Source organism: Hippopotamus amphibius, chromosome 12, assembly GCF_030028045.1.
Source record: "Hippopotamus amphibius kiboko isolate mHipAmp2 chromosome 12, mHipAmp2.hap2, whole genome shotgun sequence".
Lineage (NCBI taxonomy): Eukaryota > Metazoa > Chordata > Mammalia > Artiodactyla > Hippopotamidae > Hippopotamus > Hippopotamus amphibius.
In genome coordinates this window covers 73,407,315-73,430,972 of record NC_080197.1, presented here as the reverse complement: position 1 = coordinate 73,430,972, position 23,658 = coordinate 73,407,315, and the positions used below count along the sequence as shown (strand labels likewise).

The 23,658-nt window shown below is 37.9% G+C and overlaps 1 protein-coding gene across 1 annotated transcript; it reads left to right on the top strand.

Moving 5' to 3' along the window:
- The first annotated feature begins 3,705 nt into the window (after positions 1 to 3,705).
- KLRG1 (killer cell lectin like receptor G1) lies at positions 3,706 to 22,581 on the top strand. The gene is made up of 5 exons (XM_057704141.1): positions 3,706 to 3,787; positions 6,839 to 6,940; positions 8,720 to 8,889; positions 21,969 to 22,069; positions 22,470 to 22,581. Exons 1-5 carry the CDS (start codon positions 3,706 to 3,708, stop codon positions 22,579 to 22,581), a joined length of 567 nt encoding a protein of 188 aa, XP_057560124.1.
- The last annotated feature ends 1,077 nt before the right edge of the window (positions 22,582 to 23,658 follow it).

Below are 23,658 nucleotides of genomic sequence, written 5' to 3'. Positions count from 1 at the left end.
GAAAATGTGATATATATATCTAATGGAAAATTATTCCGCCTTAAAAAGAAAGGGAATTCTGCCATTTGTAACAACATAGATGAACCCAGAGGACATTATCTAAGTGAGGCCACCCACAGAAAGACAAATTTCACATGATCTCACTATTTAGAATCTTAAACAAATCAAAAAAACCCTTGAACTCATAGTAACAAAGAGTAGAAAAGTTGCCAGGGACTGGTGGGTGGAGGAAAATGGGAGATATTGATCAACGGGTATAAACTTTCAGTTATAAGATGAATAAGTTCTGGAGACGTAAAGTATAGCATGGTGACTGTAGTAAATAATAATGTATTGTATGTATAATTGAAATTTTCTAAGAGAGTAAATTTGAAGTGTTACCACCACCACACACACATACACACACACAAATGATAACTATTGGAGGTGATGGATATGTTAATTAATTAGATTGTGGTAATCATTTTACAGTGTATACTTATATCAGAACTTTCACGTTATATATCTTAAATATATACAATTTTTATGTGTCAAGAATAAATGAATAAAAATAAGTTGGTGTGGATTCTTAGATTCTTTTTTTTCTATTCCTGGGTTATAATCCAATACATCCAATACTTACAACATAATCCAATTTATTTTGTTGCTGTAATTGTTTTGTTTTGGCCATCAGGAGCTTTTCCAGGTTGATTCTTGAGTCCTTCTGACATGTCCTCATCTTTTTTGTTGTTGTTTTTGTTTTTGAGTACTCCCTTCTTTTCTAGCACTAGAAGACTAAAAAATGCTCCAGGCTCATCTTGAGTGTTTCCTGTCTTGGCCCTAGAATTAGTCATTTACTCAAGGAGCCCTGGTTCCTGCCTTCCTTTTTTCTTTTTCCTTTTTTTTTTTTTTAAACCATCTTAACCATTTTAAAGTGTGTAGTTGAGTAGTGTTAATTATTGTTATGGACTGAATATTTGTGTCCTCTCCCAGCCCCAAATTCATATGCTGAAGACCTAACCTCTAGTGTGGCTCTATTTGAGAAGGGCCTCTAAGGAAGTAATTAAGGTTAAATGAGGTCATAATGGTGAGGTCCTGATCTGATCAGATTAGTGTCCTTATCAGAAGAGAGAGCAGAGAGCTCACTAGCTCTCTCTTTTGCATGCCTGCACAGAGGACAGTCCATGTGAGACAATAGTGAGAAGGCGGCTGCTGCAACCCGAGGAGGGGCTCTTACTAGACACTCACCCTGCGGGCCCCTTAATCTTGTACTTCCAGTGTCCAGAACTGTGAGAAAATAAAATTCTGTTGTTTAAGAATCTGGTCTGTAGCATTTTGCCATGGAAGCCTAAACAGACTAATACAAGTATATTCACATTATTGTGTAGTCGATCTTCAGAAGTTTTTCATCTTGCAAAACTGAAACTCTCTAACCATTAAACAACTCCCCATTTCTCCTTCTCCTCAGTTCCTAGCAGCCACCAATCTATTTTCTGTTTGTATGAATTTGACTACTTTTAAATACTTCATATAAGCGGAGTCACAGAGTATTTGTCTCTTTGTGATTGGTTTATTTCATTTAGCATAATGTCTTCAAGGTTTATCCATGTTGCAGGATGTGACAGGATTTTCTTCCTTTTAAAGACTGAGTATTATTTCATTGTATATGTTGGGGCCCAGGGTAGGCCACCCCCAAATGTGCCGCAGTGACATATTGATTATTATGAATTAAAATTACTTAAGAAATGGCCAATGCAAGAGGGGCACTGTGACCTTCCTCTCTGTCTCCCTGAAAGCAGGAAATAAGTCTCTCATGTGAAAGGTGCACTCGCCACATCTGGAGGTAGAAGTCCCCCCTTATCACCAAAGATAGGGAATTTGGGGCTGAGAAGCTTGTATAAGCAAACCTTGTTACTTCTTTAATTTACCACCCTAGACCCAAACTCTGCCTAGATTCTTCACTGATGGGTCACCTAAAACCTGAGTTTCTTTGTCCTGTCAGTTCCTCACACATTTATTGTTTCTTTGACTGAAAAGTGTAAAAGTTGCATGCTTTGGCCGCTTCTTAGGTCCCATTTCTACAAGTCCTCCATGTGTATGAATAAAATTTGTTTCTTTTTCTCCTGTTAATCTGTCTTGCATCAATTTTATTATTAGTCCAGCCACAAGAACTCTAGAAGGGTAGTGGGGGAAATTTCCCCCTCCTGACATATATATAGACCACATGTTGTTTATGTTGTTTTCCTTTTAAGGGCATCAACATTTGTTCTCATAGGCAGCTAAATTATTGGTGGATCTTTTTGGTTCTGTCAGGCTGTGTTTTATTTCTTTGTTCACGCTGGTCAGCACTGAACCACCACCGGTCTCACTATTCAGCTGTTGGCCGTGCAGGAAGCCATCTCAGCAGGGACCACAGAGTCTCGTCCTCTGTCTACGCATCTAGCTCTCAGCCAGGGACCTAGGATGAGCTCCTACGATGTCTTCTGGACACCTCTCTCTGTGCCGCTCTCTTTTGTCAGTCACTCTGATCTGCAAATTCCAGGCACATAAATAGCTTAAAACTTGGATTTCTGCCTGCTCAGCCTCGTGAGACTCCTGCTCTGTTTAGGATTCATTTTCCTGCTGTGGGCCAGAAAGTGGTCCTGGGCAGAATACCAGGGTGATCACAGCACTCACCTTTGTGCATTATGTTCTCTCAAGGGTCACAGTGCTGCCTGTTCCGTCCTTGAAAACTGTTGCTTGAAAACAATAGCCTCACGTATTTTGTCGTATATAGTGTTTTGGCTGAAGGTCAAGTCCAGTATCACTCTGTCACAGCTGGAAATAGAACTATATTAGTTTTTCATTAGTATGCTCTCCCTGTTACTCTTTTTCCTCTCCGCTGTCTTTATACGTTCTATCTTGGTGACCTTATCTATTCTTGGAATTTCAATTCCTTTTTTAAATATTTTCTTTAAATTTTTATTAAGATTTCACCTATTAGAAATAAATTACTAACACGTATGTATTTAATTTCTTTCTCTTTATGGTTGTCTCTGCATGTAAAAATAAGAGAACAAGGAGAGAAAACAATGGAATTTCTTACTCTGTGAAGGGTAAAGATTAGAGCACAGTTGGGAGAATGTCTTGGGGAACACAGGGGTACAGCACATTCACGAAACATATATCTGGGCAATAGCCCATTTCTGCCATGATTCTAGGCACATGCAAACCCACAGTCCCTCTCTCTAACTCACAGCACTACCCAAAACCTCCAAGAAACAGTGCAACCAGTCCCATTTGGCATGCATCTATTTTCTCAAAAGGAAACAAAGCAAATATAAAATCTGAGATAAATTCATAGCTGGGAACCACTATCATCTTTATTCCAGTTTTCATAATTGAAATTGCTGCATTTAAGTGCAATGTTTCCTTGCTCAGTGGAATTGGGTGAGATGGGGAGTCAATTTAATATGTGCTTAATGAGCATCTAGAGAGTATGGTGAGGTTAAATAAATAAAACATTAAAAAATCACAGTTTAGATTATTAATTTCTATAGGCAGCCCCAGAATTTGAACCATTTCCTGAAAAATTACTTCTGTTTTTGTCATGCTGAGCCATTTTTTTTTTAAACCTTCAGGTTTCCTGCTAGCAGTTTAGAGATAGGGCTGTTTCCTCACTTACACGTCTCCTCATGCTTGTATTATTTTACTCTTTTAACTGAATGTGAAAGATATTAGATTAAGATGACTGACAATCTTATTTATTCCGAATTAGCGTTGTCTACTGCATCCCAAGCCCAGAATGACTGCAGATGGCAGCAAAAAGGTGAGTTAACCAATTTAGTATGGAAAACTGTCCATGGTCACTATAGGCTGAGGAATGAATGGGATGGAGAATATGTTTGGAGTAGAGGATGCAGAAAACTAGAGGGTAATTTGAGGAAATACTTTTGGTTCAGTTTGAAGTCCAGAGTTGGACTATGAAAATTTGGTATATGGTTATGGATCTGATCTTAGGTTTCAGGTAAATCGTTTTCTAACCATTCACTTCTGTGATCTCATCTATGCAACACAAGTTGGGCAGTTCTGTTACTCTATTGCTCCTGAACTAAAGCACGAATTTTGTTGGGAAAAGTTTATCTCTTTGGTAATGTTTGGAGCAGCCTTGGACCAGCTGTGTAAGTTCTAGGCATCTCTGTTTTTCTGAGTATGAAATGAGGAGAAGGACACTAATAATTTTGCTACTGGATAATAGTAAGGTTTTGTCAGAAAAGCAGCTAATTCATATAACTAGGTTTCCCCCCTCCCACAGTGTTATACCAGAATGGTGACAGGGGTAGGAAGAAGGTATTAAGAACACTACGGATTAGTAGACCCTGTTATTTTTTGGGAATTTGAAGATGAAACAAACCATTTTTACATAGAGCCCTGAGAAAACACTTTCTGAGACAGGCATATAACTGTAAATGCCAAAATTAATATTTGATTTTATATCTTAGCCAGTAAACTCCCATGAGATATGTTCTTTGGTGTAGCTCCATAAGCTTTCTCTCTTTTTGCTTCAGAGCCTTATTATTACAGTTTTTAGTATTGTCCTTTGAAAGCACCGCTATAATTTGCTAAATAATTCCAGTATACTTAGACATTTAGAATTATTTGTATTACTATAAACTATACAGTATTCGATGTTTTTATTTGTACATATTTTTCCTTCTTTGGGGTAATTATCTGTGTTAATTTCTAAGGAATAGAAATGTAAGTCAAAAAGAATGTACTTTTTAAAATTTATTAAAAATATTTATTTATTTGGCTGCACTCGGTCTTAGTTGCAGCACACAGGATCTTTAGTTGAGGCATGTGAAATCTTTGTTGCAGCATGCAGGATCTTATTTTAGTTGCAACATGTGGGATTTCGTTCCCTGACCAGGGATTGAAACTGGGCCTCTTGCATTGAGAGCATGGAGTCTTAGCCAATGGACCACCAGGGAGGTCCCTACATTTTAAAGTATAAGTGTGAGATCACACAACTGGTGATAAGTTGGAACTTGACTATAATTATTTTGATTTCTAGGCAGGTGGTTTTTAATTTATATGCAGTGCACATTGCACATTCTTATTTATTGCCAGTATGTTCATTCCTACACCCGCTTTCTGGGATGCTGTACTTGGGAATGGGAAAATAGATTAAGAGCATTAAAATAATGCTAAAAAATCTCTTTACAAAAGTATTACATGCTCATTATAGGAATTAGAGAAACTATAAGAATATATATATAAGAAAATAAAAATCACTAAAAATTTTATGAAGTGGTGATCATCACTATCACTATTTTGATATATGTTTGCTTTTTTGTGCTGACTTTATAGTAAAGTACTCCACTAAGAAGCTTTTAATATGCATATTTAAAAAAATACATTAAAAATATTAAATGTCACTTAATGTTTTGAATTGGATTGTGGTTACACATATACAATTATGTTTTGATACTTAAGATTTAGTGTAACATCTAAAATCAACATTTATTTCATTAAATATTCTTCTATAGTGCAAATGTATTTTTTTATGCCACTAAAAATAAAGTGTTTTGGGATTTATCAGTCCAAATATTTATCATGCAAACGCTCTCATTTTAAGGTATGTTTCACTATGGATTTCTTTCTTTTAAGAAGTTCAAAATGCTGCATAGATACACACATATACAGTATCATTTACCTAAAATTTAAACATGTAAGTGAGGCCCAAATAGGCAGAATTATTTTCCAATTTCCAAATTACCAAATAAAGGAGTCAAAACTAGAACTTAAATATCTTAACTTATAGATTTTTGCTCCTCACACTCAAGTCCTGCACTATCAGACTACGGGACTGCTACAACTTTAAAATAAAAAATTGGGGTAAAAAAATTTCTATTTTCCAGATGGAAAAAAAAATGCCATTCTTAACTATACTTTGTATGCCACATAGTTAATATTGAAGTAGTGTCCCATCCTTAAACGAGTTATCAATGTAAACTGATCCCTCTTCCAATTACAACAGTTTCCAAAGCACTTCTGAGATATCAGTTATTTTATTTTCATTCAAATTGTATTTATTCCCATTTTGAATAGGTCATACATCACATGGTTCAAAATTCGAAAAGTACAGAAGAAAATCCCATCTCTGTCCCCATTGACCTATTTCCCCTCCCCAAGGCAAACAACTTTATCAGATGCATGTGTCTATTTTCAGAAATGCATATTAGCATACATACAGTTTCACAGAAGACTGTTTTCTTAACTGTTTCACTTAACTATATACCTTGAAAATCTCTCCATATCTGTGAAAGAAGCTTGTCTTTATTCTTTTGTTAAAAGCTGCATATTCACTTTATGGCTATGTCAGAATATATTTGACCCATCTTTTATTGATAGACATTTAGGTTGAATTCAGTCTTTTCTTCCTACAAATATTATTGCCGTGAGTAGCCTTAAAAATATGACATTTTGAAAAAAAAATATGACATTTTGTATGTTTGTGAATGTCTGTAGGAAAAGTTTCTCAAAGAGAAATTGCTGAATCAAAAGGTAAATGCCTTTGTAATTTTGGGACACTGATAAACTGCCCTCCGAAGAGGTTGTTCCAATTTATATTCTCACCACTAAAGCATGAGATTGTGCAAGCCACAATTTCAAAGGAAAAAGTAACTTGATGAGTAAAGTATGTTCCTTGATAAAGATAACGGTGGCTACTCTAGACTTCAGAGCGTGTCCCTGAAAGATCCAGGAAAGGAATCGTTAAGGCCTGGATCTCAGTTCCAACCAGGCCGATCCTTCCCTGACGTTTTTTCCTTCAACTTTATTTTGACTCAGGATTTTTCTTTGGATTCTATTCTTGCAGCTTCTTCTTCAAGATCCCGTCTCTCTTATGTGGCAATAGCTTTGGGGCTCCTGTGTGCCATTCTAGTGAGTTTGCTGCTATTCCAGTGGATCCTGTGCCGGGGTAAGTGCTAACTTAAACCAAAATTTGTATTATAAAAGCAATATAACATAACAGAAACTTTGAAAAATGAAAAATAGTCCCAACAAAATAAATCACCAACATACGCAACATCTTCCAGGCATAATCTTCTAGTCTTTGAGTACATGCATTTGTGTAAGTATTTTTTCTTTTTACAGTATATCAATCAAGTCCTCTAAAATCTCCCTCACCCCACTCTTTTTTCAATAAGGCTGGGTATATTTCTGATTATAGTATGCTTATAATTTTGTGTATTGCTTTTTAATTTGATATTGTGTCATAAACATTTTCCTACCTACTACCATATTTAGCATGAAAATCAAATTATAATTATAATATTGTGTTTAACTTTTCATGTAATAGATATATCATAATTTAATTAGACACATTCTATTTCTTTTTCCACTTAGTGAGCTTTCACATTTTCTAAAATGAACTTTTCTAGATTTAGTTCTTCTAGGTCCTTAAATGTGATGATCCAGAGAGGCTTCCATTTTTGTTTCACGATCCAGAGTCCTAACTTAGGTGTTGTTTTCTGGGGATGATTGTTAGTGACAGGTTAGACAGACTTTATTAATTAAGATTCTAAGGGTTCAGCCCTAGGACCTCTACCTAAGACCCAAGTCCTACTTTTGACAGAAGAGACTCCCAGAGAAGTTGGGAATTTCTCCTTCAGGCTGGGTAAGGTCACAGTTGTATGGAAAAAGCATAAATCTATAAGGCATCAACTTTACAGCTCAGTCTCCAGAACCCTATGTTGCCCCCATGAAGGCCTTCTTACAGAGAGGTTGTCTAATATTTACATTAAAAAGGACTACTTTCCCCACTTTTTAACTCCCAAATCTAGACTAGATATATAATCTACTCTGCAATTAAGTATCTACATGTGCTCACTTGATATAATGGCTCGTACTTCCCTGTTGTGGAATTGTGCTTGTGGTGAGTTTATACAAATACATTTTGTGAAAGCAGAAAATCAATAGAATTATGGAATTTTGGTTGAAATTACCTTGAATGCTTATTCAGTTCCCTTTCATTTTCACAGAACTGTAACCCAACTATTTTAAATGAATGAGAGTGTTCTGTATTAAAAAGCACTCAGTGAGAAGAATTGTATCACTTTTTACCTTAGCATCTGATATCTTTGTCAGAAAATCTTTTTTAATATGTAGAATAAATTCTTTTTGCTGAAGTTTAAGTTTTTTATCCAATTTCCAGTTAATTTTATCACATTTGTGATAAAAAACCCCAAACAAGTTTTTATTCTAGTTAAGTTTGCTCTTTCTAATTGCTGTCCTTTTGCACTATTATGAGGTGTCAGATTGAGGCTGCATAGTCTAAAAGATCCCACCCGATTTAAGTAATGTACATTATGCAGTTACACAATGTATGCACCATGTCTATATAAACAGTACGCTGATACATTCATGCAAATACACAGTTATTTTATCTGTTGGGTATATATCACATGTGCATAATGATCTCTAGCACAAGTCAGGGACTGTCCTCCCAGTCCTCAGCCAGATTGCACCCGTTTCCTTCCATGCTGCTTCACATCCTTCACATCCTTGCTTGGTGGAACGTACAGTAGTAGTGACAGGTTGGACATTGTGAGGTATTTAATTTGAGGCCATGCATTGTTATACATTTCTCTAAACTTTAATCTGAAAGGGAGTGGGCAGGGAAGACATTTTATCTCCCATTTCATTGCTGAGACTGAGTGATCCACAAAGATGTGACCCTGGTCCTCTTCCTTTCCAGGTTCCAAGTTCTCCACCTGTGCTGGCTGTCCTGGCTGCCCAGACCTCTGGATGTGGTATGGTGACCACTGTTATTACTTCTCAGTGGAAAAAAAGAACTGGAATTCTAGCCTGGAATTCTGCTTAGCCAAAGATGCACATCTCCTCATGTTTAAAGACAACCAGGAAATGGTAAATGCAAACATTTAGCAAATGTAGGCTGTTTTGTTGGTGAATGCTGTTCAAATGTATCACGTATCCTCTTTTGAGGAGCAAAAGGAATATTATTTCCTTTCCCTCTCCTTTTCTCTGTCTTTCCCTTCTTTTCTCCTCCTCTGCCCCTGACTTCTTCCCTCTCCTTCCCCTTTCCCTGCCTCACCCAACAACCCTGTTATAGACCCAGATGCTTGCAAAGGTGTGATGCATGTATGTGTGTGTATTGGAGGTGGAAGGATGGTGAGTATTACAGAGAGGAATTAGACCAGAAATATAGGTCTAATTAAAAGAAAGCATTGGATCCAGAAACATGTGCATCTAACAATAAAGAGGAAGCAGATTCCTAGGCAACAGCTGGTGGAACTTGGGAGGGAGGGGAAAAGAGATAGTGTGGGGACAAGGAGGCATGGCAAGGACTTAAAGGCCCTCTTTATAATGTTTGGCCCTCATTCATTGGAATCCAGTAAGTTCGAGGCTAGGAAACAGTTAGGGTTGTAGGGAGGGCATGAGGAAGAAGCAGTTTCAGAAACATGAGAAAGAAGGAAGGACAGAGTGTGTGTGTGTGTGATTTTAAACTCCTCACGGAGCTGAGCCGGTAGGCTCCACTTCCTACTGGCCTCTCAGATCCTTCTCATCCACCCAGTGGTCAGGAGGAGAGCTCTTTATTAATCCTAGAGCATCTCAAAGTAACATAAGGAGTTGACATCCTGAGGCAACCTGGTATAAAAATCAATCAAATTTTAACTTGTCAACTTAAATAACATATACAAAGAAAATAAGGAATCCTGTTTAGGTTTTTGTGCTAATTTCACGCTGATTTTTGTATTTGGATATTGTTTTACATCTTCTTTTAGGGGCAGAATCACAGAGAACAGTTTATTAAGGATTCAACTATATTAACATCCCTTGGGGAAATTCTGAGAGGTAATTAATTACTCTAACACAGCTGGAAAAAACATATAGTCTGTAAATTCTGTAGCTTCCTATTTTAAGAGAAGATGAAAGCATCTAGATTCTCGTCTGTCAAAAGAATACTCATTCTTTTGAAATTCTGCATAGAATCTAACTTCAAATCAGTCTACCTCTGTGACTTACTTTTCCTTTATGCCTTCTGTAAACTAGGTGGCAGAATGCACTGAGGTCTATTCATTAGACATATGAAATCGTGGTTTTATGGCATCTAATAATAATAACCTTGCTTTCCGGATTTCTTTTGCAGCAACTCCTATTCTTATTCTGATATAGCTGCATCTGAATTCTTGGGCTGACTGAAATCAATAGCAGAAGTGAGCAAAGAACTTGAAACACTGTTGGGCAAATACTGATAAACAGAGTAGTGAGTCATAATGCAAGACACTGCTTCAGAAAGTGTGGTGTAGCAGCTACTATAATTGCACTGTGTGGTAAGGAGAGATGAGGCACAGGCTATCTGGGAGTTGGGGATATTTCTGTTTCTCTGAGGTCCCCTGGAGGGATGGATGAGTGTGAAAGGATTTTGTCTTTCCATTCTTTCTTAACATACTGTAAATCCTACTGTGCTATCGAGTAAGCTGAGCAGAGTTAGACGGGTCACTTTTCCAGAACTGGTTGATTTTTTCTCAAGGCTGCTTGGTTCAAGTCAGTACTGGAGAGGATATCCTACCCTCTTAGAATATCCCTGAGAGACTTGAGAGCAACTACAGATACGTCTTGCTTCTGACGTTCCTGTGAAATTTTGCTTAGTTCTGCAGCCTAATTATTTTTCTTGCCCTCAGTTTTTGTCAGACTCTGTAGAACCAACTTGATATATCTGATCTGCTGACTCTCTTGTACCAGTGTTGTTATTCTTTTGTTCTCATGGCAAGATTTACATACTATTTTAAGATATGCTTGCTATTCCTAGTATCATACTTAGGTCTAAACAGCTTCCAAAAGAGCACGTGGGTCTATTAAAACTGAAGTTTTCTAACTGACATTCCACTGGTGGAGAAGAGTGCCACAGAATTAGGTTGCTATATGCTAGAGGCTACAAGGCTATCAGAAGTGTCCCTCTTACGCTGTTAAATAGTTGTTTTTCAGTAAGATACATAACTATAGTCCACCTCTATCTTAGATCAATTATAGCAAAGTTTATAATAAAAATAATAAAAATAGAAACTACCATGTGTTGAGCACTTGCTATGGGACAGCTATTCTATTCTATTCCATTGGTTTTTTAATTTTTTAAATTTAAAACAGAAGGGATTTACAGTGGCTTTTATTTATTTATTAAAAAATTTATTTATTTATTTATTTATTGGCTGTATTGGGTCTTTGTTGCTGTGCACAGGCTTTCTCTAGTTGTGGCTGCTCTACTCTTAGTTGCAGTGTGTGGGGACTTCTCTTGTTTTGAAGCATGGGCTCTAGGCCCATGGGCTTCAGTAGTTGTGGCTCACAGGCTAGAGCATAGGCTCAGTAGTTGTGGTGCACAGGCTTAGTTGCTCTGCAGCATTTGGGATCTTCCCAGACCAGGGATCGAACCCATGTGCCCTGCATTGGCAGGCAGATTCTTAATCACTGTGCCACCAGGGAAGCCTATTGTTCTTTTTTAAAAGAATTTTTAAAATTTTTATTTATTTATTATTATTATCATTATTATTATTGGCTGCGTTGGGTCTTCGTTGCTGGGTCTTCATTGCTGCACACAGGCTTTCCCTAGTTGTGGCTGCTCTACTCTTCCTTATAGTGTGTGGGGGCTTCTCAGTGCGGTGGCTTCTCTCGTTTCGGATTACAGGCTCTAGGCATGCAGGCTTCAGTAGTTGCAGCACGCAGGCTCAGTAGTTGTCAATCTCGGACTCCAGAGCGCAGGCTCAGTAGTTGTGGTGAACTGGCTTAGTTGCTCTGCCGCATATGGGATCCTCCCAGCCCAGGGATTGAACCTGTGTCCCCTGCATTGGCAGGCAGATTCTTACCCACTGCACCACCAGGGAAGTCCTGTCCCTGTTGTTCTTAATCTTCACAGCATATCCTATAAAGTATATCCACTTTATAGGATACAACCTCTCAATTTCATTAATGAGTGAATAAAATTCAAAAGAGTTAGTGAATAAGTCCAAGGCTACCAATCTGGTAGAGCCAAACTTTTTTTTTCAGAGCCAGATTTTAAATTCCACATCAACCTACCTTTTAAAGTCTTACAGAAATACTGTATTTGACAGCTTCCAGAATCCATCTCGTGCATGCTGAAAAATAAGATAACTTTTACAATTATTTATCTTCTGGTGCCTTTTCTATACATGTTTAGAAAATTATTTGAATTTCAATCTGGAATATATATTATATAGTCCTTGGGACTTAAATATTTTTAAAATAGTGAGGTGCTCACTTATCTTTTTTCTATCTTGGACTTCAAGTTCTATTTTATTTTTGAGAAAATAAAAACAAAATTGAAATCGAATCGCTCTATTATTTCCTCAGTGTTTTGGTTATGTTATGGCATCTCTGCTCTTTGTTGCTCTTCTTGCTCTTTGAATTTATCTTTAGATCTTTAGATATGTTCAAATTCTTGATTTTTGTTGTCATTTTTTTCCCCAGATAGCTAAATTTATTTCAGATGTTAACTTTTGTTTCTTATGGTTGTTGGTGTGTTATTTTAAAATATATGTTGACTAGAGAGTTCCCTGTGGAAATACTTTGGTTGCTTTTCATCTATCCTGACGCTCCTTGCCCTGAGATTGTTGTTGATCTCGGTTGCCTGGATTTTTCTTCCTCATTATCATAATTTGAGATTATATCATCAGACTTTATAGCTTTAACAATCTCTAATTCAACTTGAACCATCGTCCCTGTTAGAGTGTATGACTTTGGAATTGTCCATATCTACTCCCTGAAATTTCGATATTGGCTTTTCTTGTATTTAGGGTTTTACATCTAATTATATCCAAGTTTCCTTCTGTGGATACTGCAGTACAAACATTATGGTAACATGGTCACTTTCCCCGATAATTTAAAGTAGATTCAGGTAACGGAAAGAGCTTAGTATCTTTCAGACAGATGAGTTTTTTTTTGTTTGTTCGTGGGTTTTTTTGTTTTTTGTTTTGTTTTTTTGGCTGCATTGGGTCTTTATTGCTGCTTGCAGGTTTTCTCTAGTTGTGGTGAGCGGGGGCTACTCTTCCTTGTGGTGCATGTGCTTCTCAGTGCAGTGGCTTCTCTTGTTGCAGAGCGTGAGCGCTAGGTGCATGGGCTTCAGTAGTTGCAGCATGTGGGCTCAGTAGTTGTGGCACTTGAGCCCTAGAGCACTCGGGCTTCAGTAGTTATGGCACATGGGCCCAGTAGTTGTGGCTTGCGGGCTCTAGAACACAGGCTCAGTAGGTGTGGCACACAGGCTTAGTTGCACCTCGGCATATGGGATCTTCCCAGACCAGGGCTCGAACCCGTGTCCCCTGCACTGGCAGGTAGATTCTTAGCCACTGCTCCACCAGGGAAGTCCCAGCAAGTCCTAAGTTTGTTTTTACTAAATTGCTTACTAGATATGTGAGCTTCAGCAATTTTCTTAAACTTTTTGACTCTCAATTTACTCATGTACCAAGTGGAGAAAATCTTTTCCAGAACAGTTACAAATATTAAATGAGAAAATCTATATGAAAGCTTTTTTTTCTTTTAGCATAGTAGGAATCACTTAATTTTAGTTTTTCTTCTTTTCCACTTTAACTAATTCTCCTTGACGCGCTCAAAATAAAGCCCAGAGTCAAAATAACTTTTCTTTTTCTCTTCTGTCTCCCAGGATGTGAAACTTCAGTAAAATATGTATCACAAAGTAAATTATGATTTTTTGAATTGAGTATTTCCCTTATGAGAAAATCTGAAGTGATATGTCAGAAGATTGAACTAAATGGCTGGAAACACATGGTAGATGGTAGGAGAATTGTTTTACTGGAGGTCTTTGTAGTCTGGTAATGTGTGTGTTTTCTATCACCCTTCCTTCATAAAGGGATCAAGCAGCCACTGTGAACTTCACCTCAAAGCATATGTTTGGTAGATAGGTTATTTCTCACTATCTTTTTCTTTTAACTTAAAAAAAATTGTGTTAAAACATGAATAACATAAAACTTACTACTTTAACAATTTTCAAGTATACAATTAAGTGGCATTAAGTATATTCACATTGTTGTACAACTGTGACCACTATTCATCTCCAGAACTTTTTTCAGCATCCCATCAGAAACTCTGTACCCACTGAGCAGTAACTCCCTACCATGCCTCCCCCCAGCCCCTGGTGACCGCTGTTCTAGTCTTTGTCTCTCTGAATTTGCCTATTATGTCCTTTTGTATCTAGCTTATTTTATTTAGCATGTTTTCAAGGTTGATTTGTGCTGTAGCAGGTATCAGAATTTCATTCCTTTTTATGGCTGAATAATATTCCATTATATGGATAGGATCACATTTTGTTTATCCATTCACCTGTTGATGGACAGTGTTTCACTATTTTTTCTTTCATGATTGAAATTGTATTGGCTGTTTTGAAGATCAGTGCACAGAAATTTAACTTTATGCACAATTCTTAACATACGTACCAAAAATCTAAAAAACCATGTGATTGTAATTATTTTCTGAAGTATCCCAGTGGCTCTCCAATTTAAAATCTGGAGGAAGGCTTTTCTTTTCTTTCTTTCTTGGCTGCTCATTGCCGTGTGCAGGCTTTCTCTAGTTGCCTGGAGTGGGGGCTACTCTTTGTTGCGGTGCACAGGCTTCTCATTGCAGTGGCTCCTCTTGCTGAGGAGGCTCTAGGCATGCAGGCTTCAGTAGTTGTGGCACATAGGCTTAATAGTTGTGGCCTGAGGGCCTCTAGAGCACAGGCTCAGTAGTTGTAATGTACAGGCTTAGTTGTTCCCCTGCATGTGGGATCTTCCAGGACCAGGGATTGAACCCGTGTCCCTTGCATTAGCAGGCAGATTTTTAACCATTGCACCAGCAAGGAAGTCCCAAGGAAAGCTTTTCTTAACAGGATATCAAGTACCAATGCCTTCAAGGGTTGATACATTGTTACATCGTAAGTCCCACTGATTCACAATTTAATATCATATATGCCGCATATGAATTTTCAGTCTTTCACAGCACATTAACAAAGTTACTAGGAAAACTGGACTACCCAGAACAAAGATGTTACAGAGTGCACAAAATTTTGACAGGCAGAGCCGATATTAAGGTGTGGTTTTCTTTAGGAAACAGTTCTACCAAAACCAACATTGGAGGAAAAATAATTCAAAGTGTTCCAAGACATGTTAAATGCACGACTGACTCCAAATTGCCATTTAGTATGCTTTGTATTAGCGGGTGTAAAAACTACCCCTATCTATGGAATGTTAATCTGACACCCAAGACAATCAAAACCTCTGTATGCAATATCCCACTATTTTCTGGCTGTACTTCCCCCCAAAATAAACAACCAGCAAATGATTTCACCTCTTAAAGAAAAGCATTTAGCACTTAAAAAATGGGATGAGATGGGATTCCCTCCTTCTTAAAAACGTGTCTAGAGCTACTAAAAATTTTGCATTTACAAAATAGTTTATAAAAATATTCCTCTGGATTGTACAAGAAGGAGATAGGGACCACTGATAAGGCTGGCTGTGTGACATTAATCAGACTTGGTTTCTTTCTCTCCTGCTTCAGCAGAGGCAGGACTCTCCTCGTTTTTAGTTCCCCCGTTTTCTGCAGGTAAATCTTAGGCCTGTTTTCCTTTTGCTGCTCTTTCCCCTTTTGTTTGCACTTTTTTTTGGTCTGAAGATTTGTCCTTTCCTGCCGCCTCTTTTGGCTTCCACTTTGGTTTCCACTTTTGCAGGAGCAGGTTAGCTGACAGCTTCGCTCATCTCTTGGGCTCCTCCTCTGCGGCTTTCTGGGCGGAGCCAACCTTCTTCCTGGGCATCGCATGGGCGGCATGTGCCGGGTACCTGTGGGCAGCAGCACCGAGAGCCCTAGCAAAGGTGCGCTGCGGGTCCTGCTGCCACTCGAGCTGCTGAGACTCCAGCGTTTTACACTCTTTTAAAGAGAGTGTTCTGATGCACAGAGCAAGGCTTACTAACTGTTAGTATTGTGCACACGCACAAAATTATAGGGGAAATTCTTACCAATATTAAATTCTAGTAATTTGTAGCCTGTCACTTTTTCCTTAAATCTCAATGTATCTGCATGTTTTTATATGATAGTCATCAATGTTTACATTCTATAAGATATATTTGAAAAGTCTGGAAACATAGGAGAAACTTAGTTTTAAATAGTATGTTAGTTACATTTTCAGGTACTGTGCGCAATGTATTTTTATTCAACCTCCAGACATGTATTCAAGTGAAATACCTCTAAATTTAAGGCAATAGACTTTATGGGTGCTCTGTATCATACTTTTTTTCCCTAATTAATAACTACATGTATTGTTTTAAATACTTAACCTGAAAAAGTGTCTGGAGATTGAAGAAAAAAAATGTGAATGATATAATTTGAAAATATAACAGACATACTATTTAAAATATATATATTTACCCTATGTTTCTAGGCTTTTTGGACACCATGTATTTATGTTTTGCTTTTATCACATAGCATTATTTCATTCCTTTTTTTCCCAAACATTAAATTATGATAGATATTTATCTTTAAAGCTTCTGTATTATTCTATTATTGCTTAACTATTTTCATATTCCTACACAAAATTTTACTTATTTCCAAATTTTATACAGCTACAAACATATTTATGTGAATTTTTTTTGTGAGGTTATTTCTTTAGTATATAGTCCCTGAAATTAAGTTAGCCAATCAAAGAAATGTCCAATTTAGTAGCTTTGCTATTTTATTAGTGTATCTCCATATGGGTTGAAATATCTTAAATATATCCTATAAACCATGTTAATTTTGGAAGTTTAAGGAGTATGCTCTATTCCTTAGTAGTATTTTAATTACAATTTTTAAATATTACCTACAAAAGCGTGTGTGTGTGTGTGTGTGTGTGTGTGTGTGTGTGTGTAAGGCATAAATACTGACCTTAAAAATAAGATGAAAAGGAAAGAAAAAAATGTATCTCATTTCATTTGTTCCTGTTCTGTCTTCATCTTGCTTTTAGGCTTTACACTTTTTTCTCTCTAAAATGTAACCAAACATTACTAATTCTAAATGACATGTAACACCTCATTGCTCTAGTTCACACTTTCTGGAGGACAAGAGTTTTGAGGTAGCACCTTTGCAAGAAACACCCTTGTTTATGCTTTTATGCGGCTTCTACAGTCACACACACACACACACACACACACACACACACACTCCATGGGTGCATAGAAAATAGATAATTACACTCTGGTTTTAAAGCCTTCTTTCAGGTGGACTGGTTTTCAGGTTAAAGTGATATAGTAAAACTTTGCACCGTCCAGCCTCACCAGTGAGAAGTAGTAAGCTGGCATGATCATGTGACTTAGAAGTGTATGGGTCTTGAGAGTAGTAATTAAGTGTAGGGTTGGAGTTTGTGAGTATTTTCTAATCCAGCTCTTCAGACTCTAATTGAGGTTTTTGAGCAAGTATTTGTTCATTTCTGTGTTTTATTAGCTGTCATTCCTCCCCTTGAAGTGAGGAGGAGAAGAAAGAAATGGACAGTTTTTGTTATAATTCCAGCAGAAGAATGAGGAAAAACTCATTTTTCACCTAATTTAAATAATCATTTTAAGTAAGTTTTTTAAGAAATGCATGAAAAATTTCGAGCTATTCTGAAAATTAGGAAGTCATTTCACCTATCCTACCCTTCCTTTACTCTTCAGCCAACCTCCATACCCCCAACATACACAATTAAGTACCTGATGGGAGTAAAGGATGCAGTGTTTGTGTTCAAAAGGTTTTAATCTCTTGTAGCATAAGAAGTGACTCTATATTCTTTACTTCTATACATATTATTGAACACAGTTTCATGTATTTTTCTAAGTGCTGAAGATGCAGTGGTAAGCAAGAGTTCTTGCTGTAATCTGTTACATTTTAGTCAGAGGAAAGACAGACAATGAACAAACAAATGAATATAGTGACATGTGCTTTGAAAAAGGTGAAACAGTGAGTTATGTGAGTTATGTTCGTGAATGTAAGTACTAGTATAGATGGGCCAATTAAGTAAGGCCTCTCGAAGAAGTAACAGTTGAGCTGAGACCTAGACCTAAATGGTAGCCATGTGAAAATGTAGGGGAAGGGGTATTCCAGGCAGAAGGAAAAGCTACATAAAGACCCTAAAGTAAAAATGACCTTGGCATGTTAAAAGAACAAAAAGAAGGCTCATGTCTCTGGAACCTAGTAAGTAAATAATTCGGGGCACAGTGTAATCTTATTTCACACTGAAAGGGGTGAGCCTGATGTAATGTAAAAGCTCAGCACTAGGAGAGAAAACCTGGCTGCTTATTCAGTAAGGAACCTTGGGTAGAACCTTCTACCCATGGGAACCTGTTTTCTCACCTGCAAAGATGAGGTTGATAATGTTTGCCTACCTTAGAGGTTGTCAATAATTTTATAACTTGAAAAAATCCTAGAGAATATCTAACCTAAATCCTCATAAGGAAATTAAGGCTCAGCCAGATTAAACAATTTGTTCATTTTCCAGTGGCAGGAACAGGGCAAGTGTTAGACTTAGGTAAATTGTTTTTGTTTCAATTTTCTAAATGCCCTACTGTAAATCTAGGATTTCAAATGAAATTAGGAATGAATGCAAAGGGATTTTGTAAACCTTAAAGTACCATACCAACGTAAGACATAATTGTTTTCAGGATACTCTGTCCTGAGAGAACAAAGATATCATAGGAGATAGATTATTGGGGAAGGAAGTATAGATAAGCAAACTGAACTGATTTTTCAAATGCTTCATCTAGAAGCCACCACAGCTGTACGTCTTCAATGGAAGCTAAGATTGAAATCCAATGAAGAGTAAATATAGATGATTCTGAACATGGAAAATAGCACAAAAGACTTATCCTATCTCTGTTGTGGACCGCATGTTTGTGTCCCGCCAAAATTCACACTGTGATCCTCAATGAGATGGTATTTGGAGATGAGGCCTTTGGAAGGTGATTAGGTTATGAGAGTGGAGCCTCTATGATGGGACTAGTGCCCTTCTAAGAAGAGACATGAGAAAGCTTGCCTCTCTCTCTGCTGTCCACCATGTGGGGATACAACGAGAAGGTGGCCTTCTGCAAACCAGGAAGCAGCTCTCACAAGACACCAGATCTACTACCACCTTGATTTTAGTACCAGCCTCCAGAACTTTGAGAAATAAATGTGGGGGCGCAAAGAGGCTTTATGCCTCTCTTGACTTTAGAAAAGAAACCCTTTATTCATGCCAGTGAAAGTCTCCAAGATGGTAAAAGGGAGCTAGTCCAGAGACACGTTTCAGAGCAGTCTTTGAATTCTTACTCCTTGGCAACCATCTTCCTAGAGTTGAATAAAAATGATGACGTAAAATGGGACATCTGGTGGCATCATAATAATCCCAGAGAGTTGAAATTTCACTGCTTTCTCAGTAGTTCCCGGATAAAAAAGCAATATTTTCTTCCAAAGGTATTCAACTAATTAAGCTGTCATTAGAAAATACTGACATGTTAAAATGAATAAAAATATATAACTTTGGAGCAAAATTAGGAAGTTTTTTTTTTCCCTGCAACTTGAAGAAGAGAGTAATTTTCCTTGATGTTTCAAACATCTCTAAAGAAGGTTTTTCGGATTGCCTGAAGGAAATCCAGGAATATTCTGCCACCTTGGGTCTCCCTCTTTAAGCCCAGGTTTTAGAATACCTGACCTTGGGTATAATGAGAAATAAGATGCAGTAGTTTTAATAAACATCCTTATTTATACATCAACCTATTCTGTGGCAACTTCGGGATCCCCAAGGAAAGCAATCAATACTGGAATCCAATGTTATATGTTTACATTGTCATCTTGGCCTGATTTACCAAAGAGAATGTACAGTATCTTAGCTTGCTGAATGTGCATATTTCTTGGCACATCCTAGGAATGTCATGATTTTTTTCAGGGCTAGAGACAGTACAGTTTAAAGAGAGGGATGAGTTACAGACAGATGGACTACCTCAGTAGAGGGCATGATGAGGCCTTGGGTTCTAGTCCAAGTCCGACCACTACATTACTGTGAGATAGCATATGTCACTGCCCTCTTTTGAGCTTCTATTCTTCTGAAGGAGAGACATTTACAGAGAAAGAAGAGAGATCAAGGCAAGTTCATTGAATTTTAGAGTATGAAGCTCTGTGTGATGGCTACTGCCAGATGAAATGGCAGATTAACCCACCATATTCATGCAGGAAGGAGGCTTGAGGCAAACGGTCTGGAAATATATGATCATGGGAACAAGTTAAGTTCTTTTTGTTTAACATCTATGAGATCAAACTCTAATTCAGAGAAAACAAAACCAACCAAACAACCAAACAAAAACACTGAAAAACAATATTCCTGAGAGCAAAATAGAAGGAACAGAGAAACACTTTTAATGGTTTCTTATTTGTTTTCCATTGTCTTTTACAAGGGATTTGAAGTGACTTCAGGGAATTCGAATAAAAAGTAAAAGAGAAGAGGCTAAGCAATTATGTTATTAATTATACGTACATCACTTTCTGGACACACAGAAACATCAGTTACTGATGTCCGTGAATGCTACTGAACACATTTATACTTGCCCACTACACATAACTGAGAGGCTTTGGTATCTGTGTAGAGATGTATGAATACCTTTCAATATTCACTCATACACTAAAACATATACAAACATTGAGTTTCTTATTTTATATGTAACTGTTTCTCATCAATTTTTTGGTCTTCAGGCTCATAATTTTACCCTTCTTGCTCACGAACAAGCACAGTACTTGTCAACATTAACACCGCGTGCGATGTGAAAATTCAACATCACAATGAAACTCTGTACCAAAAGCAATTTTCAAATCCAAGGTGATAGTTTATTTGTTGCAAAATATATTTATTACCCTAACACCAAATCCTAGACAAAATTAATCTCCTGGGATTTGTCCTTTATTTTATTTCATTTTATTTAAAGAGACAATTCACTTAGGATATAAACTCTTTCATTTGACTATCAAATTCTATAGAGCAAAGACTCTTATTTCTATTCTAGTGGGTAGCATGGGACATATAGGGGCAGAGCCAACCTAATTTTGCCATCAGCTTTTTCCTTAAGAACGGTGGTTTTGTTTTGTTTTGTTTTGTTTTCCTTGTCATATGCAAGACGGATGAGGACTTAGAGTATGGGAGTTTAGTGGGAAAAAACCCGAGTATATTGCTACAAATTTAATAATAATGTATGTATTAAGTGGTAATGAGAAATATGATTTCATAGCAGTATTTAGCCTTTTTTTTCCTTTCAAAGTTATCTGAATACCTAACCTATTTGTTGCTTCATCCAATCAAGGAGGAAGTTGCAATGGAAGGTAGAGTTGTAATATTTATCTTATCTGTCATGTTATAAGAATGCAATTATAGGCTTGAAGCTCAATTCTAGGAAGTGTTCCACTCTGCAACCAACAAATCTCTAGAGTGAGAGTTTGAAAGAGAGATTAGTTATTTGGAGTAGGTGGTTGTTTTAGTCAGCTTGGACTGCTATAAGCCATAGACTGGGTGGGGGAACTTAAGCCACAGTCATTTATGTCTCACAGTTCTGGAGGCTGAGAAGTCCAAGATCAAGATGCTGGCATATTTGGTTTCTCGTGAGAAACTTCTTCCTGGCTTGCAGACAGCTGCCCTCTTGTTGTGTCCTCATGTGACAGAGAGAGATTGAGCTCTGGTCTCTTCTTCTTTTAAGGGCACTCATCCCATCATTACTGTGGGCTACACCCTCATGACCTCGTCTAAACCTAATTACTTCTCAAAGGCTCTACTTCCTCATACCATCACATGGTGGTGTCAGAGCTTCCACATATGAATTTGGGGGGGAATACAAACATTCAGTCCATAATAATGGTGATGAGAGAGGGTATAAGGAATAACAGCTTGACCATGACACTAAATCTCTTCTTTGACTTTCTGCATTTTTCTTACCTTTTTTCATCTTCTTCAACCTCTCCCTTAGTTTCCACTCCAAAATTTCCTCAGTCAGGACTTTTACTGGATTGGTCTAAGAAACAATTCTGGCTGGAGGTGGGAAGATGGATCAGTCTTAAACGCCTCAAGGTAAGGGGCTTCAAAAGAGTGCTGGGGGGGGCGGCCAGCAGGGGGGTGGGGGGTGGGGGTGGGTTAGGGAGAGAAAGGAAGGGAGGGGGAGAAAAGGGGAAGAGAAATTATATGTCTGGGGAAATAGATTAAGGATAACAGATGGAGAGGAGAGGAAAGGGTGAGGAAAGGAAATAGGAAACAAGGAAGGAAATCAACAGTAGATAAGGGCAAAAAAAAAAAAAAAAAGGATGACAATTTAAAGAGGGTAATGAGCAGTTTTTATTCTGCTGTTTTGGGAGCTGAGAGAAGTGAGGTCTGAATAGGAGAAAGAATTTGCTCATTTTTCATCCCTTCATGCCTTAGAACCCCTTTACTCTACATGTCACCTTAAGTGATTGATTTTTATGATTTCTTACAGAATTCTTGCAAACAGCTTGGTACAGAAGTGTGGTACCATCAGCCGAGGTGGTCTCCAAGCCTCTAGCTGTGAAGTTGCTTTGCCGTGGGTCTGCAAGAAGGTCAGACATTGAGGGATGGTCAGTCTGTCCTGTGGCTCCCTAAAAAGAGGGAGCTGGCCTCTGGGCGTCAGGTTAGTCGTGAGTACATATGTAGTGAGTGCTGCCCTTCTAGGATATGTACTCGATGTGAGATTAATGCCACCTCCCTGGGACTGATGGTTTCTTGCTGGACTCTCTTTGAGAGTATTCAGATATTATCGTAACAATTTAAACACTGGATGTAGGCAAATTTGTGAGATAGATAATGTGTAATTTTAGTATTTCTTACTCTAGTGACTAAGGTTGCCTCCTTCATCCCCATCATCTCTGTCAAAAATGTACTTTTTCTATGTTATATTCTGAGCTGGGCTGATGAAATCTGTGCAAATATGTACTATTGCCAATGTACTAGAGGGTTTTTATGTGTGCTAGCAGGTTGACATGCTACTCTTCACTGATAATATACTTTTATCCTAACAGTGGTCCTTTGTGGATAAAGTTTTATTCTAAAGAATAATGCTAATGGTGAGAAAATAAGTTGTGGAAGGTTGTGGGAAGACATTCTGGAACCTTTTTGAAACATTGAAAATGTTGAAGTATGTGGGCCCAGCGATGGGATTCAGAATGTCCTGCTTGAGCAGTGGAGGAGCTGAGGGTGCGGGGCGTGGAGACTAATATCACCCTGTTTGGTCCTGAAGGATGGCTGGTTAGCCAAAGACGGGTAAGATTCCTCAGAGGAGGAACAACCTAAGACAGGCACAGCCGCAGGGGGGCCAACAGGGGTGGTGCATAGAGCCTTCCTTATATCACCGTGTTTGGCCCTGGAGGATGACTGGTTAGCCAGAGACGGGTAAGATTCCTCAAGGGAGGATCAACCTAAGACAGGCGCAGTCGCAGAGGGGCCAACACAGGTGGGGCACAGACCCCCAATATCTGAGAGAGGTCTCCTGCCCCCAGGGCTGTTTTGCTCTCCACCCCCAGCTCAGATCCACACCTGCTCAACTCGGACCCAGGAAGTAAACAAAGATAATTGCCTCAGTCATGTGAGGCCTTTGATTGTTTATGAGTGTAACCTGAGAATGTTAGCCCACGAACTCAATAAAAGCAGCC

What these genes read in the sequence shown, in the direction of transcription:
- KLRG1 (XM_057704141.1), top strand. Translation starts at nt 3,706, where the DNA reads ATGACTGACAATCTTATTTATTCCGAATTAGCGTTGTCTACTGCATCC. An exon ending in TTAAAGACAACCAGGAAATG is followed by an intron (nt 8,890 to 21,968) that starts GTAAATGCAAAC and finishes CCTCTCCCTTAG; the next exon opens with TTTCCACTCCAAAATTTCCT. An exon ending in TCAGTCTTAAACGCCTCAAG is followed by an intron (nt 22,070 to 22,469) that starts GTAAGGGGCTTC and finishes GATTTCTTACAG; the next exon opens with AATTCTTGCAAACAGCTTGG.